The sequence below is a fragment of the Meleagris gallopavo genome, chromosome 5 (genome assembly GCF_905368555.1).
Source record: "Meleagris gallopavo chromosome 5, MGAL_WU_HG_1.1, whole genome shotgun sequence".
Lineage (NCBI taxonomy): Eukaryota > Metazoa > Chordata > Aves > Galliformes > Phasianidae > Meleagris > Meleagris gallopavo.
The window spans coordinates 26,883,930-26,906,861 of NC_139408.1; the positions used below are offsets into that span (position 1 = coordinate 26,883,930).

A 22,932-nucleotide genomic window follows, 5' to 3' on the forward strand; every position below is an offset into this window, starting at 1 on the left:
CACTGGATAATGCCCTGGGTATCAGTTTTTAACCTTTGGTTAGCACTTAGGTGGTCAAATGGCTGGAGGCAATGAAGGTCCCTTCCAACTGAACTATTCTAAATAATTGCTGCAAAGGTGATGTGCAGTGCGGGGGGGGGCAGTGGGATGCATGTGAATCATGGCCTCAGCAGCCGTAGAATCACAAAATGTTGAAAGGGACCTTAAAGTTGATCTAGTTCCAACCCTTCTACAAACAGGATTGCCTCCTACTAGACCAGGTTGCGCAAAGCCCTATCCAACTGGCTTTGAACGTTTCCAGGGATGAGATGTTAGGCTTTCCTGATTTGGGTATATGTCTAGGAAAAGATATTAGAGAAAATAGCCTTCCATTGCCCTTGATATAGAGCCATAGAGCCATAGATATATTTTACGTTGTGAAATGATCCTGGAAAGAAAAATTCTGTAACTTTAGTTATCAACAGAAAATTGTCTAATTCTACTTACTGAAGTGTTATCAATCTTGCCTTTGCTAGATTGATTTTTTTGTTGTTGTTGTTGTTTGTAATCATTCACATAGTGTGACTTTATGATTATGGTCTTCTGGCAACTAAAGGACATGCCTAATGTTTCATCACGTTGCTTTGTAGCTCACTGTGATTAAGGATCATAAGTCAGAACTAAAAGCAATGTAACACTTAAAAAAGCGGACAGCTTTCTGATGGTTTTGATGAGCATTTCTGATGGTATGAGCTGTTTTCTTACGTGGACTTGTGCAGTGGTGCAGGACTGCCCTCTTTCTCAGCAGCTGGCAATTTCTTTTACTCAGCTTAATGTAAAGCTGCAGTATTTAAGGAAGCCTGGATTTTACTTTAGTCAGTTCTAGTTCTGTGTTGATTGGACATCTCTGAACCCGTTTACATTTGTTGGGATTAGTGGAAATTACTTCTGTTTTCTTAATGCTTGTACTAAAGTCTGATTTAAAAATAAAACAAAAGCAAAAACTTTAGAAGTTTTTTTTTTTTTTTTTTTTTTTTTTTTTTTGCTGCTGCCTATGGAGTTTTTAAGGCTCCTTTATCTTATAGATTGTGGTGTGTCTATCTGTTCCAGGAATGAAGGATATTTGGCATTTATTGGTTGCTTCATTGAGATGCCTTAATTGAAGCCAAAGCAAAACAGTTCTGTGTTCCTTTCCCATCATTAGTTTCAGGTTTCTGTTTGTCTGGAAAAGGCTCCCTCTGAACCAGCATTATTATTAAACTTTTTGGAAGGTCTCCTGAGTGACAATGTATGTGAATGTTATTCATGTGATTCTGCTTTCCTTGTTCCCTTTTACCTGTCTGTTTTTACTGTTGCCTGATACTGTTCTTATACTTGATTTGTTGCAAGCTTTTAAACTGATACAATTTGGCAAAGTACTGTATTGGGTACAGAGGTGGTGATATTTTTCCTTGGAGTGTTTAACTGATAATGAAGAATAAAACAATCCAAGCCTGAGCATGAAGGCTGTTCCAGTGTAAACAGTATGGTAGGATTTAATCTGAATACAGAGTCAAACAGCACCAGTTTTCCAGTGAAGTCACCTGAGTGTTCTCCAGGAGCATTCAAAGTGCTTAGTACCAGATCACTAAGCAATAAGACTTTCAGCTTGGCTAGGAGAAAGGCTGGATTCTAAATATACTATGGCTCTGGAGGCCTTTCCTATCCCCTCCCCCTTATGCATTAGCTTTTTACAGTTACTATACTGCACGGCTTAAAATCAGAACTGCTGTGCTGTCACATCCATCACCTCTTCTAGGTTGATAGAAGAAGACAGTTGGCCAGCTTTATGGCTTTACTGAACCCTCACGTAGCCAATAATTAAAATGCTTTTTCCTTTCAAAGTGTGTACGTACATATTTTAATGTGATGTTACAGAATGGTTAACAATAGAAAATATTTGCTGATTACTTAAAGGCAGCATTTATGTTCTTTGGTTTTCCTTCTAAGATGTAGAATTTTGAGCAGGACTTGAATTCTGTGACGTACAGGGTCTTATGCAGCAATGTGTAACCTTCTACACTGTGAACAGTCATTAGAATAAAGATGCACTTCTTCTGAAAGAAACAATACAACAGGGATACCCAACAGGAGGTTGGGTGAGGGCTGCATGTGGAAAGCCCGGACTCAGTCCACGTGCGGATCTGTTAATCACTTTAAGTACTTTGAATGTGGGATCAGGAGCAGATTGCTCATTATCTGGGTACTTGGGAAGCAAAGCTGTGCAGGCTGACTACGGAAGGTACAGCTAAAATTACAATTTAAATTTTGGCAAGGCACTGGAGTACAAGATTTTGGAGCGAGTGTTTGAAATCCTTTCCCAAAAGCTCAGTTCTCTGCTCAAGACAGGATGCCTTTGTACTGCCAATAGGATTTAATAATTAAACAAAATAAATACCCAGCAATCTTAGTTCTTTGTCCCTCTTTCAATGACACTGCTTTTTTGTCAGTCAAACTACAGACTTGTTAGCTATCTCTTGACTTTTGAGACCATGCAGCAATGTGAAGAAATATACTGAGGCTGTCCTTTTCTCTAGTTGTCTGACATGCGCTTCCCTTCCCCCATGCCATCCAAGCTGAAATTTATCTTGGGAAGTTTTGCTTATTCATGGGAGGGGAGAGTGGGACTGGAACAATCATAGGAAGTTCAGCAAAGCCATCCTCTTCTGTGCAAAAGCATTTTCATTTCATCTGTATGTACTTTTCTTGTTCAAATAAGGATTGTTCAAGAGCCGTGGTGCTATACTGAATGCTTGCAATTACTGTAGTACTTTCTAAATAAGAGACTTGAAGATTTGACAGAATGACTTGTATTTCTTTAGAGTACAGTGGAGTTTTCTAACTTTTTTTTTCAGATACAAATAAAGATAAAAAGTTGTATTTGGACCATGCAAGGCATGAAAAATACTTGTCATTTTTTTTCCTCAGTTGGTCTCCAGAATAAAAATAAAACTACATTGAAATGAACATTAAAGCCTTCCAGTAGCTGAAAATGTTTGGACTCAAAATAGATCTGTAGGACAGTTAAGTGGACTTGGACAAAGTGAAGATTCTACCTAGATTGTAAGGAAAAGAGTACAAAAATATTTTAAACTGAAGTGGGCTGCTCTAACTCTGAAATTCCAATGTGTGTGTACCAGGGGAGGAAAATGAAATCTAAGAGTAGTATTTAACTTTTCTGTTCATGGATCCTCTGCTCAGAAAGAAGTTCTTCAGAAAGTGCCTTCTGAGCTGATCTAGCTTGGAAACTGTATTCTGAAAAACAAGTTATTTGAAAACACACAAGGTTGAGTGAAGAGCTTTTTTTCAAGACAAGGTTTCATGTAATGGATTGGCATGTTCTGCTGTGGGCTAGGTGAGAGTCTGGATTGGATCCTATAACGTTGATCAGACGTCTCCCGCTCTGGTATACTTTCAGCTTCACGTAGCCTTTAATTGACTTCTCTTACTTGTGTAAGATTTTTTGGGGGGTGCAGGGGGTGTAAATTTGGAATTTCCATTGGAAAAGAGGTCAGAATATCCTGTTTCCTTCAATTCTTGCACTTGAGGACACTTCTCCCTGTCAGGGAGAAGTTTTATGGCAGAGCTTCCTTATAGGGATGTGGATTGCCCTTAAATCCTTCAGTGGAAAAGTCTTGCAGCTTTCAAACTAAAACTTTGGTCAAGTTTCACGCATTAAAAGATCTCGGAATGAAACAGCATTGTTTTCCTTAAAGACTTTACTCTGTTCATTTCTTTCTGAAAAACTCTTATCTGGCGTTTGATGGACTCAACATCTGATATTTCTTGTAGCTCATGAGTTATCTTAATAGAGGAAGTGAATGGTTTGAGGCTTATCTGTTATCTGATAAAATTTTTTTTTTTTTTTTTTTTGCATTTTGGTAGGTGAAGCCATAGAGATCTGTTCTGTTTGCATGATAGAGCAAGAAATAAAGTGTGTCCAATATCCCCACTCACAATGAGTGCTCAACTGCAGCAGAAGTCTTATGTTCCAGCTATTACAGGATAAGCATTAGTTCCCGTTTGTAGCTGCTTGCTGACCTTTACTGCTGTCAAAAACAGTGATCAGAGAGTAACAGTGAGTCAGATATGCATAGATGAGTGAAGGCCTGTGGGGGGAGGGGGAAAATTCTGTTACTAGGCAGTTGTATAGGTGGTTGAGTTTCTCTGAAGTGATGGGAACATCTAACTGCAGAAAAAAATGGTGACTATTTTGAGAATGTGTCTACTCTGTGTAAATAGCTCTAATTTTTTCTATCTGGATTTAAATTCATCTGCTTTTTTTTTCCTTCAACCTTGGAGTTCTTAAGCAATGATCTTCTCAATTTACAACATAACAAAATAGGAATAGATATAGTGAAGCTGTGAGAATAAAGAGAAAATCTAGCATGAGCCCAGATGGATGTGGGAAACTAGGAAATAAATTTAATATAGTCTTTGCAAGAAGTTAGATGGCTAATTAACAATTTAACTATTATAGTTAAATAGTTCTGTGTCAAGTAAAATAACAGATTGCATCCTGATCTTATTTATAACCTTTCCTTGCTAGTGTCATCCACTCACCATTACTCACCATTACTGCTGCCATCTTGATCTTAGACTGTGTAACCGGATGATTGTGCCTCGAAAGAGGACAGTACAGCACAGAATTCAAACCTGTCAGCAGGCATCTCTTCAACAGCTACGAAGACTTAACAGAGATAACTTCAAAATATAACAGTGGGTCACACAGCTTAGTATTGTTAAGTTAATAGTTCTGTTGTTTCATGATCTGCCTGAGCTGTAGAATTTAAGAGTGGCAAGTATGCTGTCACTAAAATTTTGTGTTGTGTTAATTGGACAAAGTTATATGGAAGTGTAAATGTGAGGCCATCAGTCATCCTTTTAATCAATGATGATCCCAGTGTATCATAGACAACAAACCCAGCTTTCCTCTCCACCCTCAGAGTAGAGATCCTGACTTTCTAGCCTCCTTCCTTATTTCTTCCTGTATGTTTTTAATTCTCATTGTATACTCAAGTCCTCATTTCTTTTTTAACTTTCCCCTCATGTAATGATTGTCAGCCATTCCCATCAGACTTGATGTTCATTAGTGTATAATCAATGAATATATGGATGTTATAATTAAGAAATATACAAGAAAATTAGGATAAACAGCTTACCATCCTAAAGAAATGGATGGAAAGCTTACCCTTGTTCTGGGCTCGCTGAGAAGACTCCAAGAGGAGCCATCTCCAAAAGAGATCCTTCCCCACTGGCAGTCAGCTCTTAAATGGGTCTAGGAGAGGTGGAGCCAGGCTCCACCCCTTCCGGCAGCACAGGTGAATTGCCTTCACCTCTGCTCCCAGGGCTGACTCATTGCTCGCCTCAGGTGGTCAATCAGAGGTTCAGGCCGTGATTCAGCAGTTCCCATACAATTAGCTAGTAGATTTTTATTCTCGTGTGCCCGGCTGAGTAGCATCATGAAGAGGCAAATAATTTGGAGTCAACTGTAAACTGGACCACGAAAGAAACTATTTGTTGATTTCTCTCCTGTTTCTTAATAATATGCACTGGGGAGAGGAGAAGGAAGTTGTTGATCGAGCTGTGTCATGAAATGTTTGAGTGGCGGTGACTTTGGTTAACTATTGTGGCAACACGGGGGAATGTTACTTTCCTTGTTCAGTCTTAATGAATTTTCTCTCAAGTCAGGATTTTTCTGTTTTCTTAATGTGCAGGAGACCGTTAATTTTCTACCTTCATTTCTAAAAATGTGATATTTTTTACTATGAGTGATCACTCTATAATAGATCTCCTGGAGCACTTTTCTTTTGAAGCAATAATGAACGTTAGCATAATTGAAGGTGATTTCTGTTCAGCGCTTCCAAAAATCAGAAGAAGAGATGACATAACCATATTTTACTATATTTCGTCTTATGGTCACAATTAGGTGACAGTGAAGAGCCACTTCCTACCAGTTCTTTGATGTTATAGGTATAGGTTAAAATATTTATTTTGTTCTATGTGGTACATAGGACAGTTCTATTTAAGACTAATTTAACAACAGTACCATTCTGATCTAGATTTGCTGTCCTTCTAATAGAACAATATATTTCTGGAAACTTTAATTAAAAGAATTTCAGAGCACTGACAAAATTTTGCAGCTATGAGTACATTGACTTTCACCAGATGGCTCTCTGATGTTCCAGCAGCCATTGAGGAGAGATTCACATGGTTTGAGTGTGAAACTTGACACAGATGTGCCTCTGGTCATAAGAGGTCTCTTTAGAGAGTAATTTGGGTATATATATTAGATTTAGGCTTCAAATCCCTTTTTGGAGAGACTTTGTCACTTTAGGTAACAGTGGGAGCCTGGGAAGACTGCTGTCTGGGATGATGCGAGTTTGTTTCATCCAAGCCAACTCTTACTGTTATCTTCTGTGGGGATAGAGAAGGGGTGGAGTATGAAGGTGACAAAATCCCTCTTTTGAATGTGTGAAGCTATGGGAGGTGTGCATCTCTTTCATGTTTGCAAGACAGAACTTCGTCTCTACAAAAATGTTCATCATTTGCCTTCCGCCTTTCGCTGGTTTTACAGTTCATGGCAGAGTTGAAACCTGACTAGCATTTAATTGGTATGTTTTTAATTTGTGTATCTTCAGAATCCACTTACACTTCTGTTGTGTCTAGTCAGAACCAACCACTGCTGTGTTGAACTAGTGCAGTGTTCAGTAAGAAAACTTGCAGCTTTAAGTTTTGATATCTTTTGTGCAGTGACTTATGTATGAACACAAAATAGTCCTAGATATGTATAGTATCCATATTAAGCATGGTAGTGAAAATTCATGAGTTGCTAGGAAAACTTTAATATTCTAACGTGAAACTCCACATTTAGAACTGCTCTTAAATGTCTCATTAGACCAATAGCAGTCTTAACTCTGTCCTTTTAGCTGTTAATCCTGCACTATCTAGTGCTCCGTGGAGCAAGCGTGCTGAAAAGTACTGAAAATGGTAAAAGACAGGTTTTCTTAGCTCTAGCAAGACATAGTTCATTGACTTGCTGTCATGTCAGGCAGAATGACTAGACACTGCACCAGAGTCCTGTCAAGTGGTCTTTGTATTTATTCTACTTTATAGTTTTCTTCCTGTTAGTCTATTGTCAAATCAATAAATGTTAACTCGTTACCTAACTCACCTCTGTGTGATGCATACTTTTCCCTGTAAGCCAGGCAACTTTCTCATGAGAGGCTGATGTCAAGGTATCCTTGGTGTTTCTTGTAAGGGACGAAAGGTATTCTTAAAGAGCATGTGAGAATCTCAACAGAAATTTTCATTTCTGAGAAAGAAGTCTGGTCTTCATTACCTACATAAGAGGAGGCCCAGCATTTAATTTGTACTTTTGCATCTGTCTAAGCTCAGCTGTAAAGTGTCGTGGTTGCCTGTTGTCTTTCAGGACTGGCATTTTGCTGACTCTTAAGAAGTTAAACAGCGGGACTGAATCATGAGCAGTAATGATTCTTCAGTCCTTGTAATGAAGTTATTACTAAAATCCTGGTAGTGCAAATGACATATCTAAATGATGTGCATTTGTCTTCATGACTGCCTCATCAAGGGCAGATGTTGCTAGGAGCTAGCAGGGCCTATTCGGATCCATTCTTTTCTTGTTCTCTCAACTGGGACACCTTGTGATATAGAAGGGCTGGCTTGCTGAGCAGGATTCATCTAAGCTATAATGAATTTCTCCCTGACAAGGACTTATTTTCTGAAGGACAAGTTCAAAGGAATATTTCAGGAATGTATGCAAATTTATGTAGTGCTTCTGGGTTATTGTTCTTATCAATAGATGCTCCATGAGATATCCCTCACCTGAAGTTGCTACAACTTGGTTTAAACCTTCATGCTTTGCTTTGCTACGCTTTAGGCAACAAGCATGGTGTTGGTGATTTGCTGCTAATCACCAGGTAGGTTAGCTGGGTTTTTGTATAGATGCTCTCTCTGGATGTTTCTGTTGGCTTCTGAAAAATAAGTTTATCTGGCAACAGTTCTGCTCCGAGTGGTCACATCTATTTGCAGATGATGGCAAGGTAGGTAAGTTAACTCTGCAACTGCTGCAAGTGTTGGGAGTATCTTACCTGTGTTGCAGTCTGTGCTAGATTCTAGTAAGTGCAGAGGATATGGTACTTGCAGAAGAGGACTTGCATTAAAAGTTTTAAATGGGAAGAAGTAACTGGTTATGTATCAAGCTCACAAGAAGGAGGCATTTCACTCTTGCAGATCCATATGACGTGTGTGCTGTCCTAGCAACCTGGCTTGTGTTTCACTACAAAGGAGATTAAGGGGGAAACTGAAAGGAATTGATATTTCACCTATTTACAAGATAATTCATTGAAAACTGAATGAGTACAGGAGGGAGAGTTGAGGCTTCGGGCTTGAAAATCTGACAGATAGGCTAGGGAGATTCCTGACAGTCAGAAGTGAGCCTGTTGGTACTGACTGGGGTGAGGAGAACTGTTTCAGATGCTAGAGTGAGCTATGGTTCTTAAAATTAACTTATGCAATTTTAGGTTGCAGAGTTCATTACTATGGGGAAATAAGAGGGGAACCAAGGATGTAACTAAGGAATTGAGGACTTGAAATAAATGCAGCTCTTTTATTGTCCTTTTCTGTGGCCTTTTGTTATGTTAATTTATCTTACAGCCTATATCTGACAAAAGAACCGATTTATGGATACAAAAGGTCTGCGTAAGTACTAACTGTTTTCTTAGATCCACGACAGAGAAAGGTAATTAGATTTAGATTATCCCTTTCGAAGAAGGTATGTATAGCAAACTGTGATATTTGGCCCCTTGTCCTGCTATTGAGCTGACTCGCCGAATGATCTGCCTTGTGGAGTGCATACTCACTTGTTGCTTGTGCTTCTGGATGGAAGTGAAAACATGCCCTATGCCCATGGTTTTCTTTGTTTGCTTCAGAGTTTTTCTTTATAACGTCACCGTATCTCTATTGTTGCTTTTAAATTTAAAATTCATTTATATTATTCTGCCAGTTATTTAAGTGCATTCAGTACATGCTAGAAGAAAAAGTGAGAGCGTGAGACTTAGGAAAGCTGTTCACTCTTGCAATCAAGAGACTTGCTGAGAATTTCTGCTAGAAATAATAATAGAAAAAGTAAGCTGCGAAATGAGGGCTGAACGAAGCTTACTTCTGTTCCTCTGTATGTGGTGGTTCTTTTGTTCTTCACTGAAGTTGGAGGGGGGAGAGTTAATGAAGTTTTGGTCTGGGCGTGTTATCACTGTTCACTGATCTTTTATTTTAGTTAGGAATGGAAGAAAAGCGTATGTAGAGCTTGTGCTCTTAATGTATTTACTCAAGGGGTATATCCAGCCTATCTGTGTATCTGGATTAAAAAAAAGTCCTCTAAGCAGTTCAAGAAAACTATTCTATTACTGGCTTGTTGAGAGAGGATTAATTAGGAAATGTCTTCCCTTATCTGGATTTCTAGATGTTACAGTGGTTCACTTCCTCTTAGTAGAGAAATATGCAGAATAACACTAGTTACTAAATAGTTTTCTTTTTGTTCTTTGAGGTTTGGTATTCCATTTAGATTTGAAGTTATTTGCTAGACAATTTTTCACTTATCACATAACAAGATTAGCTTGAAATAACATGTAACAAGATGAGTTATTTGAATAACTAAAAGTTAGGAAGAATCTTGTATTTTGGGAGATCTCCAGGAAGACCTTTTTACATAAATACTAGTCTTACTTTGCATACCTTTTATTCCCCTCCCTTCCCTTTTCTCCAGTACTGATACTCGAAAAGGTGGAAAATGGAGATCTGAGCAACAAGATACTGAAGATCACGGATTTCGGCTTGGCCAGGGAATGGCATAAAACTACCAAAATGAGTGCAGCTGGGACATATGCCTGGATGGCTCCTGAGGTCATCCGCTCCTCCATGTTCTCCAAAGGCAGCGATGTGTGGAGGTATTGAGTTGGCACTGAGTGATTGGATACTGAAGACCTGCTAGGAAATGTATTTTGTTTGAGAATGAGTGATGAAGCAAATATTAAAATTCCGGGGTTAAGAAAACTGTCCACTGGCTTTCCAGTAACCTGACTTTGAGACTACTTTGGTATTAATTGTAAATGCTTTTTCCCTGTAGAAATTTATGGATCACCTCCTGTGTGCTTCCAAATTTTTGTTGTTCCTTGCATTTACCTTCAGATCATCCTAGGATTCATAGCCTCCATTTAACTATTGGCTGTCATAAAGACATAAAACTGAGCTGTGAAGTACTTAAAGTTGCTGATTTTTTTTATTTTAAAGATTTACCAAGATTGAGATTACTTAGTTTTGATTGTAATTTGTCACAATACATATGTACACAATAACGTAGTACTTCACTAAGTTCTCCCTGCAGTTTCAGCTTGAGTGCAATGTTTTTTCACGTTCATAATGAGTTTATGAATTATTTATAACTTCCTACTCTTTCTGCATAAAACAACACTCTTCTGCAGATCAGTCTGAGTATGTGATCAATAAGTAGTAATTTGTGTGCATTGTCTTTTCCATTTAGGAACTGTGATTTTTGAGAATAGGAACTGCTTTGGTGGATAGGAGCTACTTTGATAAGGATTGGCCCATAGAAAAAAGTAGAGTTTGATTGTGTCTGTTAAGTGAATTAAATCCAGAATTCAGTAAATAGCTCATTGTTGTCCTAGGATAATGACTTCTCTGGATACTATGAGACACATAATTAGTACTAATTATCTGAACTAACTAATCTGAAACAAAGTAGGTAGAAGTTTGTTTTCCTGTGTGGGGTGGAGGTATTGAAATGTTGAATTGACCAGGTCTTTAGAGCCATAAAAATCTCTCATTAATTATCAGTGCTCCCACAAAGTACGTGTGTGCTGTGAAATCTGCCAGGATGAAGAAATATTCCAGCTGGAAGAATTATGTGGCTGTTACAGAAGATATTTGGTGTGGAGTTCTAATTTTCCTTATCTAGTTACTCAGAATAGATAGATAATGTATTGCTTTTTATGCATAAATGTGAGCTTGTTCTGCACATAGTCTTAAGTCAATCCATGCCAATATCATTAAATGTGCAAACCCCTTTTAGTAATCTGGGAGGAACTGTGAAATAACCAGGCTTTTACTCTGAGTCAATTCTGGCAGAAATGAAAACCTGACAGTACTGGTTTGTAATTTTCTCCTCTGAAACAGTGCCAGGAATTGCCTTTGAGGGCAGGAGGGAGGAAGGAAGAAGGAAAGCTGGAAACAATTCCTCTGTGACCGTAACTTTACTAGTCTGTGCGTACTGAACAGATCACAAGATGTTCTGCTCCAATATGGCCTCATTTAAAAAAAATAAAAAAATAAAAAAAATTAAGGGTCAGTTTAGTCTTTTTGTGAGGGTAATTTAAGAGCCTCTATATCTGTACAAAAATATCAGTCTGGTATTGACTGACTTAGACTGTGAATCATGTATAAATATTTCTCAGCTTCTCAGAAGTAAATTTCTAAAATTTTCATCACCTTATAGTGATTTCTTTATAGTTAGCAGTCTTTCCTTGAAAACAGGTTGAATTCCTCTCAATTCTTTTCCTTAAGCAGAGTCATCGTCACTGAAAGTGCTGTGATATATTGTCTCTGGGTAAGCCCTCTTCTGAGATGGCTAAAACCTCAAATCATACTGAAATAAGCTGAAAGAAACATGGTGTTTGCAGCATCTATGTAGATGCTTGCCAGCATAGTCACTACTACTGTGTCAATGACTAAGCACTCGATTTTTATGAAAGCAGCAGTGCACGTATATTATAAATCCTTTCCCCACCAATGGACACAACTTGAAATTGTAAACAGAATGAAATCTTTAAATCCTGTTAGATTTGCTGCTCTTCTAGTCCACTTCCACCTCTTGGTTAATCACTGGTGTTGAGGGTGCTTTCTGATTGATAAAAGACCTTCTAGTTAGTCTGTGTACCATCAACAAAACTGGAATATTTCTGTCCCTAACAATCACAGAACCTTTTATTTCAACACTTCTGTTGAAAAGCTTGTGAGAATAATAAATGGCTGAACTGTTGCCCAGCTTTTCAACAAGAATCTTGTTGTGTATCTGTTCCCTCTGCACAAATGCAGGTAGCTGCTGAAGAAGGTGCTTGCCAACACTGAAATTTCCTGAGTCAGTCTTTTATTCCATCATAAATAATGTATTTGTACAATTCCTTTCAATAATGTATCAAACTCTTTAAAAAAAAGAAAAACAAAACAAAGAAAAAACACAACGGAAAAAATCCCCACTCTACAGGAGTGCTAGCAAAGAACATGAGAAGGCAGAGGAATGCTCCCATGTGTTGATGTCTACCACCACTATCACCATGGTCTTGGCTACTGTAAAGCTTGTTGATGATAATGGCACTTTGAGAATATACTTTGCTAGTTATAGTCTATCTTGCTATGAAGGTTGTTGTGCTGCACCCATAAATTTTAGGTGTATAACAGAAACTTTGTGCTCATGTTGTGCAGAAGACAAAAGCTACCATTTTGTTTAAGTGTCAGATAGTACCTGTAAGTCTAGTGATGTGTTTGAGAGGAGAGTTAGGAATTCATTTTGGATTCTCGGGGATGAAAATGAAGCACAGATATGACAGTTTATCCAATATTGCACAGCAAGCTGGTGTTTGTAGGAATCAAATTTAAATTTCCATGCCATTTAAATTTTTTGTTTACTACCAACTTCATGTTTGACCTGTGCAGCTTAAAAGAAAGTAGTGTTATCAGTGTCATATGGAGAAGATAAGGCACAACTTTACAGCCTTCATCTGAGTTCCTAAGGTTCCTCAATTCAGCTTCATCTTAGAATTATCTACTCTGAGACCAGTTAAATAATTAGGAATTGAATCTCTATTTGGGAATGGAATACCAAAGCTACCTAAAAAGACCTGATTATCAGATGAAGTTATTTCATGCATTGAGTGATGTGGATACTTTGGTCACTAGGATACTTCATTTGAATTGATTTCTGGCAAGCACTTTCATCCTCACCTGACTGCTTGCAGGCTTCTGTAGACTTCTGTGTGGAATGAAGCACTGGCAAGATGCCAATTCCTGGCAGATAATGGTTGACTAACAATACTCTTAGAAATTCATGTGAGAAAATCATACATAACTGACAGTTGTGAAATAACTACGTGTAATCTCTGGAACTACCGGTTGAATAATATGCAGAAGTACTGCTAATTACTATTAAAAATTTAAAGGAGTTCAATATTTTTTTTGTCCTAGCAAGAGTAATATTCTAGTTTCTGATGCTGCTGGCGTCTCCTTGGTGTGTTGATAATTGCTTTTTTATAGAAGGTGCTGCACCAAGGACAGTGCAGAATAGGAACTACAGTGGAAAAACCACTGAACAATAACAGTGAGAGGAATTTAGTGGTTTTTTTTTTTTTTTTTTAAAGTTCACAGATTGGCGAGGGAGGTGGCAAAATCACATCTGAAATCCTGCAGACCTCCGGCCTCCTCCTTCCACAGAATCCAACGTGTAAGATTGAACCTGATGTTAAATGGCTTAAGGGATTACTGGATCACTGGGAAATGGTTAATTATTCATACAAGTGTCAGTTGACTTGAACACATGGTGTGTATCACATGGTTCATTTTGTAATTAAAGTCCAAAAATTACTAGTGGATGCTGGAAAAATAAATGAGCTTTCCTCCCAGTTGAGAATAAGTGCAACTCATTGATTCTTTCTTCCCAGGCCCTTTTCATGAAAATCGCTGTTCTTTTGCTTTATAATTCATTACAGTCCTTTGCAAGAAAATGAATAGAGAACACTCTTCTCAGCAGCCCCTCTCTTGTTACTTAGTCACTTGGGATGATTTCAGTTAAAATGACACTAGTTATGTGAAAGCAGTATTCTTAGCCTAGTTAGGTAGATTAGACTAGCTAGTTAGCTCACTGACTAGAAGTCCGCTTCTAGTCACAAGGGATGCCATTAGTTTCTCCAAGAAACAAACTGTGCTTTCCTGCAATATGTCTGTCTTGTGTCATATTAAAAAAATAAATGGATGGATCTATATTTAATCTTAAATATATGTATATATATACTCTGCATAAGAAATGTTTTGAGCGTATCAATAGCATTTTCCTAACAATTCCATGAGGGGAAGTATCTAATTCCTGCTTTATTCAGAACAAGTGGTAAAGTAATAGGACAGACTACCGAAGGGTTGACTTTTGATATCAAAACTCTCAAGGCTCTCAAATCTGAAGAGTATTGTGAACAACCAGGGTTAAACAGGACAGGTCCTGTATTCATTCAGTCCAGTATTCATTTTCTTTCAGTGTGCCTTCTATGCATCCTTGGAGGTCAAAAAGAACATCTGAAGTCTTTAAACTCCTGTTTCTGTTTTTCAAGTGAAACTATTATTGTACTAAGAAATAAAGAAACTATGATGGAAAGAAATAGTTGATGGTACATTATAATATGAAAAGTGTGAATTATGTAGGAAAAAAATTCAAAAGGTTGCATAAATGGAAAAATGGTCTTTTGTTTTTAAAAAGTAGGCTATATTAGCAGTAAAGATGGAATCTTTAGCAACTGAAATCTCATGTTTAAATAGGAAAAGTTATCAGTAAGAGTTTCCAACTTGGGTGACTGCAGTTACAAGGAAAAAAACTTGGTAGGGGTGGGATGGCAAAAATAGATTGTGGTGATGAAAAATGATTACTTCGAAATGGGTAGAGCAAATGACATGAGCCATGAAGAATAGATGCGTATGTTAGCTATCAAGGTTACTGTTTCATGGGACAGCTATTCAGGGAGCTTTTAGGAGGAAAAACTTATTTGATCTTCAGGTGTACTTAGGAGGCCTTCAAGATAGTGCAATGTGCCAGTTAAAAAATACATGCTTTGGCTTAATGTCTTTGCAAGAGCAGTAACAAAATCTGGTAGAGTAGTGCTTTAATCTGAAGGAGAATAGTAACAGTATTGAGAAATTCTTTTTAAAAACAACTTCATGACGATCAAGGTGGAGCTACGTGGGAATGCAGAGCAAATGGATAGGAAATGACACCATGAAAGCAGCTGTGAAACGATGGGTCATCTTCAGTGGTGCAGATTTTTATAAGCACAGCATGCAGGCAATGTCCATTGCTGGCAAGAATGCATAGTTAGTAGTGATGGCTATGTTGAAAAATAGTGTTTTATAGCTGAAAATTTACTCAAACAGAATATATGATTATGTTCTTTCTATCTATAGTAGTCTCTGTGGATATAAATAGGAGGCATTAAATTCAAGAGTGACCTACATAAAATAAAATATCCTGAGTTAGCTTTACTTTTTAAAATTAATGTATTGCTGTTGACTGACAGTGTCCAGTTTCACTTGGCTGGTTTACTGTATCATCTTCTGAACTCAAGAAAATGAAGTTACCATGTTATACGAAAAAGAATTTTGCCATTGTGCAAAGGTTACTTAAAGATGTAAGGCAGGGCTCCTGACTGCTTCAGGTGCAGTTTTGAACAAGTCAGAGAGATGATTACAATTCATGGTTAGTCCTTAATTTGATCAGATGTTGTAAACAAATGAAGATGTTCAGATAATGGAATTGCTTTTTTTGGGACAACTGGTTTTTACAGAAATCTCTTTTACTTTGTTTTTAAACCGAAGCAAAGTTAGAAATTGTAAAAGTATGAAGATTTTCTGTGCTGCTGTTAGGTTTAAAACTGACTGATGAGGGGATCAGTATGTTAGTAATGGATTTTTCCTTTTTGACCACAGGATTCAAGAGGAAGAATCTGCTGTGTTACGTTACTTAACAACCTCTGTCCTCTTAAAATTGCTATCACTATCAAATAAGAAAAATTCCTGGTTTTATTGCTTGATATTACTTAAATCTTATTTCTTGATATTCTTTAACTTATTCTTTAACTTATTTCGTGATATTCTTATCATAAATCCAGAATTAGAAATGTAGAAGTTAGGATTGTTGGATTACTATGTGACAATTTCACTGGAGTTTTTGATTAAATGTTAGCAGTTGAGAAAAGGGAGGCTGGTGCACAGCCTTTATCAAATAAATACCCTTGTAATGACCTGAAGTTGCCCCTCACATTTCAGTTCTCATTCTTACTCTGATAAGAAGCTTTTTCTTTACATTCCTCTATTGCAGTGTAGTCAAATATTAATTTTAAAGTTCCCACAGGTTATCTGTCTAGTTCATGTGTAACATATATGATGATAAAAAGAACAAAAAATGATTTTACAAGTGAACTTGTTCAATATCCTTAAAGATTTCCCAAACTTATCAACAAAGATGTTTTGCATTTTTGAATGTCAACGTAGATGTTAGCACACTTCCAAAAATATTTTAATCTACACACTGGAGTTACTTTGTTTTCATTATATTAAAAAAAAAAAAAAAAGAGGTAAAATAAAGAACTTAGCCAGTTTGACAGCCACAATTAACTTATCCAGAAAAGATGTAAATTCTTCAGTGTACCAGAGGCACCCTGATAGCTCATATGCTGTCATCTTGCTTAACCAAGGATGCATTAAAATCAAGCATTTACATTCTTTTCTCTTTCCTTTCCTGTTAGTTATGGCGTGCTGCTTTGGGAGCTGCTAACAGGGGAAGTGCCATTCCGAGGAATTGATGGTCTTGCAGTAGCCTACGGTGTTGCCATGAATAAACTTGCTCTTCCAATCCCTTCCACGTGTCCAGAGCCTTTTGCCAAACTAATGGAAGGTAAGCCAGGTCTAGTGTGAGTATGGTTAGAACATTTTGTGCTGTTCTTAGAGTGCTGTTTAGCATTGCCTCCTGGTGTTGGTTTTGATGCCTAAGAGCATAGATTACTCAGATGGATTTTTTGATGCTGCAAGTTATTATGGGGCTTCAATATAGCTGTTTATGTGCTGTAACAGTTTCTGTTACAACAGTAATATTTGAAATTCCCATCCATTTTTTACTATGTGGGCTATTGTTGTCATCATCTAGCTTGTTTTCTTGTAGCAAAAGTGCACTGACTAGAAATTTGATATATATTGATATAGTTTAAAACCTTCAACTTGCTTTGGAGGTCATAGCTTGAACACCTTGCTGGCCACTGTCAGGTTGATTTGGAATCGCAGAGTCACAGGCATCGAATGCTGAACTTAGGTTTTGTGGCCTTCAAAGGTGTTTTTTAGCCCCCAAAAAGGAATTTTTATGCAAGAAAATGTTTCTGGTGGATTTTTCTGCTCTTGGAATAGTTTTTCAGTTATTTTTTCTATAGGTGACAGGCTTCAGTTAAATTAAAGTAGAAAATCTCACGTATTGCTTTGCTAAAAAAAAAAAAAAAAGGAGGTGGTATGCTGGACTGTAAACAGCGACAGAGTTGCAGATGTATTAAATTGGAAGAAACATTAAACAGGAAACTGCAGCTGAAACCAACTTATGAAACTTAGAGCACAGTGTTTTGCCATCGTGGTTTATTTTGGCGTGGCTCCCTAAAACAAGGGGTCCTGAAGTTCTTAAATGTAAGTGGTGTATCTGCTGATAGTATTGAAAATAATGCCTTCTCTTGGGAAAGTTGGATAGAGGCACATGGCCTGTGCTTGAACCCGGGAGCACAGGGGTAAGGACTCTTGGCTCTGAAATGCTAGGCTTCTCCATGTGCAGGGAGAAGAAGAGAACAAAGGAACAGCTACTTTCTGCCCCTTCACTAGAACTGTTTTTCAGGCTGTTTCCCATCTCTGTGAGCTCTTGTTTCCCTAATGCTGCTTTTGCTTTTGAATTACTCCTCTGGTGGTCGTCAGTGAGAAAACAAAGCTGAACTTTACCTTTTCACAGGAAAGATTTGTATGTTTCAACTGTCCTCATTAGTGCAAATAATGGCAGATCTAGGCCTGGGGGGAAGAAAAAAAAAAAAAGCCAGGGGCCACCTGCATAGTTATCCTGCTCACTCATTCATGCATTTGGCTGGCCACAGCATTTTGTTTTACTTTGGGTCATGTTTGCTTTGCCATGCTTAAAACCTGTGCTAGGGGGGCAGAGATTATGCCACTGTCAGTCCAGCTGTATCACCCATTGCTGCTAATTGGTCAGCAGCAGCGGGGGACCTTCAGAGCACTTTTAACATCCTTAATTCTCTGTTTTGGTAAGAGAAACAATTTGAAATCCACAAAGACAAATGTGTTCCAGCTTATGCCTCCCGGAACTTGATCAGATGCTTAAATACCATCTTGGTATCAGCAGTCTCAAAAACAAAGCTCCCAAATGCCAAATGTCAGTAACAGTAAAATCAAAGCAGAGAAAAGATCTGCAGAAAGAAGCCTCAGCAGTTGCACAGATTTTGTGAAATTTTATTTATTTATTTTTTAATCACATATGCTCCTTGATGTATCTCAATCCATAGAACAGATTAACTGAATGCTTTTTAGGACATCACTAGAAATTTTTAAGAACAGTACCGCTCTTTTTCCCCAACAGTAAAGTCTAGAAACTTTTGAACATTTATATTATTCTTGCTTCTTAATGTGGCAATTTATGTCTCAAACTTCGTGACCATTCTGAGCAATGGTAGTATGAGTGTATTGAGAGATACCCACATATTAGTGTCCTCCACTTGTACACAAAAACTGTTGTCCATAGCTTTGAGAAATGTTAGAATGTTAAATTTCCTGTTTGGTCCTTGTCAAAGTTTGACGTGCAGGAATCTTGCAGTACTAAAAAGAGTAAGGATACATGTTGAAGAATAAGCTGTGTAAGTGCTAGTATTGGAAAATATGGAATGAGCAAAAGATGTTTTCTGCAGGATTAAAATAATGGTGAGGTCAGAGAGGATCGAATGAGTAATAGTTTCACACTCAGAAGCACTGCTAAGTCAAATTCTTTCATTTAGTAACTTTTAAAAACATGATCTTGATTTCACAGATTGTGATGTTACTCTGTAGTGTTTTCTTTTTCCATTTGTTTGCAGTGTTCAGCTTCCCTCGCTGTAAGAGGAAGAACCTTTTCATACCATCACGAGTTGAATTGCCCTTTGTGGTAATAAGGCTACCTAAAATTCTGTATAGCTCTGTGATTTGTTAAGTCAATGCATTAGATTGTTTAATGAAAAATCTTATCTGTGGTTTCTCATAAAAGCAATTGGGGAAAAAAAAAAAAGCCTTATTAAACAAATTTCTCACGGTAAGAAACAAAAAAAAAACCCTTAAGAAAACTCTGAATGTACTGTCTGTTTTCATAATCTACTTGAATGTTGTTTTTTCACTCAAAGTACCCAGTGTTTTACCCAAGTATGCCCAGGCTGCATTGCAGGAGAGTTTTTCTGTTCTGTGGAAGAGATTCATAATGACTCAGCTTAGCTTTAGAAGGGGCTCTGATAGATACCCTTTTACAGTGTGGCTGGTAGCTCTGCAATGTAAAAGTGGTAGAAGAATTGTGTGTATGCATCTTACTTGTATGTGCTCACAAAGTACAGATGATAGTTTAAAAATTCCCCACTTGATTTATGATCACACAGTAGTCAATGAAAGAGAGAAATGGGAGACAGAGTAACACAGTGTACGTGCCATTCTCAGCCACTGGGGATCAGTGAAGTACCACTCATCATCTCAAGCTTTCTTACTAAGAGATGCTTAATAGTTGCTTGTCTTTGTCCTATTCTAGATTGTTGGAACCCTGACCCACACTCACGACCTTCCTTTGCCAGTATCCTAGGCCATCTCACCGCTATAGAAGAGTCTGGTTTCTTTGAAATGCCCAAAGATTCCTTCCATTCCCTTCAGGAAGACTGGAAACAAGAGATCCAAGAGATGTTTGATCAGCTCAGAGCCAAAGAAAAGGTAAGTAGAAAAAAACAGTCCTTCCTTGTGTTCTTCTGTTTGATAGAATACTTCCTATTCAGGGATCATCATTTAGGGCATCTCAGAATTAATTTTGCACGTGCTCGACTTCAGCTTTTAGTAAGTCCCTGAGTAGATGAGAGTTATGATGTGTGCTGGGGTAGATTCATAAGTAAAATATCTGCATCTTTATCTGCTGCTCTAATATTGTAGTGAGCATAGTGTCCGTTATACACTATGCAAATTCCTATACTGAATTATCTTTGTTTAATACATCTGGTAACTATTTCACTGCCATCGTCGTAACTGAGAAGCCCAGCAATAATTGTTAACATTAAAAATAAGAGAGAAAGCTTCAGACTATACACTTCAGCAAACATCTCTTCTTTATTTCTGTCAGGTTTGTGTCTTCAAGGCTGTGGGTGCAGTCAAAGGGGATAAAACATAATAAACATGAGTACTACCAAGGGAATAATCCAACAACTGTTTAATTAAAATTTGCCTGGTAAACAGCAGGGAATGAAGACCCTAACAGGAATAAGAGGAACTGTGGCCATCAGTTAAGTGAAAAGAATTGGAGACTTATTCTTCAAGCATACAGCCAGAAAGAAAGCAGTTTGCTACATCTTTATAAGGTCCTTACAGACATTACAGATGTTGGTATGAAGTACTGCAGTTATTCACTGAAGTAGTAGTTTTTTGTTGACTGCCTCTCACACAGAAGTAAATTCATAATAAATAGCCAACTTGATTTTGGCTCAGAAGTTGGGTTTAGAAGACAGAGAAAAAGAGAGGATATCTTGTGCACAGGAATAAGTCCTACGATGGTTCATAAAACATTTTCTGTGCATGTACTATAGCAGCTTTTGGAGGAAAAAAGGAAAAGCTGATAGGCATTACCCTGCTGCACTGTGTGGTGTGTTGGCATAAGTTTGTTGGAACAGCTCTTGAAAACCAGAAACTTCATCAGAGAACAGTAGTTACTAGACTGCTGTCATGTTTTGAGCACTGTGTTCCTCCATAGCAACGAGGAAAGAAAGTTTGATACCCTATTCATCTCATGAGTATAATTAACCAAACCTCTGTGGTAATGGCACAGATAACAATGACATTATTAAAAATAAAAATAATAAAAATGAATTTGATCAGATGAAGTTCAATTTGAACTCTTCAATTTTTACCTTCTGTGGTGGAATCAGCCAGTTGGAGATAGTTACTGTGAGTGCTGAGTTCTTTTGTCCTTTTGGCGAGGGGAGAGAAGTGAGAACAGAAGATTTTGAGATCTCACAGACAATTTCATTTTTTTGTTGACAAAATGAATTGTAGAAGACTTTAAATTATGCTCCTTTTTTTTTTATGCCTGAGAAGCAACCACATTTGGTGAAAACTGACAGGAATGACCTCTTTGTGATATTTTTGAAATTGATTTTTATGTTAGAATTGAGTTTTGTGCTATTTTTGATGCATGAGTTGGCACGATTATTTTTAAACAATCAATTCTGAAGTTAATAAATGCTTTTACTGAATGGGAAGACAGGATTAATTTTTTTCAGTATGGATGATAAATCTTGCAAAATGAGTTCCCATGTATGTGGTATCTCCAGTGGCTCTTGAAGATGTGCATGTCAGCATTTTTTTCTCATGACACTGTAGGATTCAGTGTCTTTTCACAGAATCACAGAGTGGTTGAAGTTGGCAGGGTTTTCAGGAGTCATTTACTCCAACCCCTGCTTGACCAGGGCCACCCAGAGCAGGTTGCCCAGGCCCATGTCCATGTGGCTTTTAAGATCTCCAAGAAAGAAGATTCTACAGCTTCTCTGGGCAGCCTGTGCCAGTGTTCCATCACTCACACAGTATGAAAAAGCTTCCTAATATTCAGACAGTCTTCTGTGTTTGTGCCCACTGCTGCTTGTGTTATCTCTGAAAACCACTGAGAACAGTCTGGTACTGTCATCTTTGCATCCTCCCCTTGAATATTTGTACGTATTGATAAGAAACACCTGAGCCTTCTCTTCTCTGGGCTGAGCAGTCCCAGCTCTCCCAGCCTTTCCTCATAGGAGAGATGCTTCAGTTCTTTCACCATCTCAGTAGCCCTTCACTGGCCTTTCTCCAATATGTCTATGTCTCTCTTTTATTAAGGAAACAGAAAGTACTCCAGATGTGGTCTTATGAGTGCTGATTAGAAAATTTTTCTTTACTTTTTTTTAATGTCCCTATGTTAACGCTGTTTGGAAGAGCCTTGGATGGCAATCACAGAATTTCTTAAACATTGTTTTTGGTTTATTGATGTTCAGCTGAGTCTTTGAACAGTGGCTTTAGCTGTGCTGTGAACAAAAGTGAGTGCTGCTGTACCTTCAGAATAGGTGTTGTTAGCCTTAGCCCACAGGTCACGAGATAGCTGTTCTTCTTTCTCCTTTCTGATCCCCCTACAGGAGCTTCGCACGTGGGAAGAAGAGCTGACTCGTGCTGCTGTTGAACAGAAGAACCACGAGGAGTTGCTCCGAAGGCGGGAACAGGAGCTGGCAGAACGTGAGATTGACATCCTGGAAAGGGAGCTCAACATCATCATCCACCAGCTGTGTCAGGAGAAGCCTCGTGTGAAGAAACGTATGGGGAAGTTCAAGAAGAGTCGGCTCAAGTTAAAAGATGGCAATAATATCAGCCTGCCTTCAGGTTGGTGAGACGAACAGTGTCAGGAAAGATGGGAGGAGTGGGTGAAAACCTGTAGCTTTGGTGTCTTCTCTGTGCTCATACTTGTGCATTTTAAATTATAAAAAACATACCTTTGGCATCTAGGAACTAAACTTGATGTTTCTGTGGCTAGCATTCCTCAAAGGGAACAGGTCAAATTATAAAGACAAGAAGTGGGATTGTGATGTTACGTGTTTGGAAGTGGGATTGTGATGTTACACGTTTGTTAGTGTGTACGACTGATAGTAAAAATGTTGCAATTTAATATGTTAGTGCTCAAAATGATCATTTTAATAAAGGATATTGTTTTGTTTGCTTGTTTTAAGGAAATGTTCCTGCTCTGGGAATATTTTATGTAATACTGCAGCTGAATCCATAAGCTATCAGATTTCTTGAGGCCAA

At 37.9% G+C, this 22,932-nt stretch overlaps 1 protein-coding gene across 17 annotated transcripts in view; it reads left to right on the forward strand.

Moving 5' to 3' along the window:
* Nucleotides 1-22,932, forward strand: part of MAP3K9 (mitogen-activated protein kinase kinase kinase 9) — a 105,481-nt gene that overhangs the window by 12,297 nt on the left and 70,252 nt on the right. For all 17 annotated transcript variants that reach the window (XR_014883535.1, XR_014883541.1, XR_014883546.1 and 14 more), the window contains exons 3-6: nucleotides 9,803-9,983; nucleotides 16,611-16,759; nucleotides 19,664-19,839; nucleotides 22,272-22,512. Coding sequence is in view for 1 of the 17 variants with exons in the window: in XM_085224925.1 (XP_085081051.1) it covers nucleotides 9,803-9,983; nucleotides 16,611-16,759; nucleotides 19,664-19,839; nucleotides 22,272-22,512 (747 nt within the window). In the remaining 16 variants the exon portion in view is untranslated. The remainder of the gene's footprint in view (nucleotides 1-9,802; nucleotides 9,984-16,610; nucleotides 16,760-19,663; nucleotides 19,840-22,271; nucleotides 22,513-22,932) is intronic.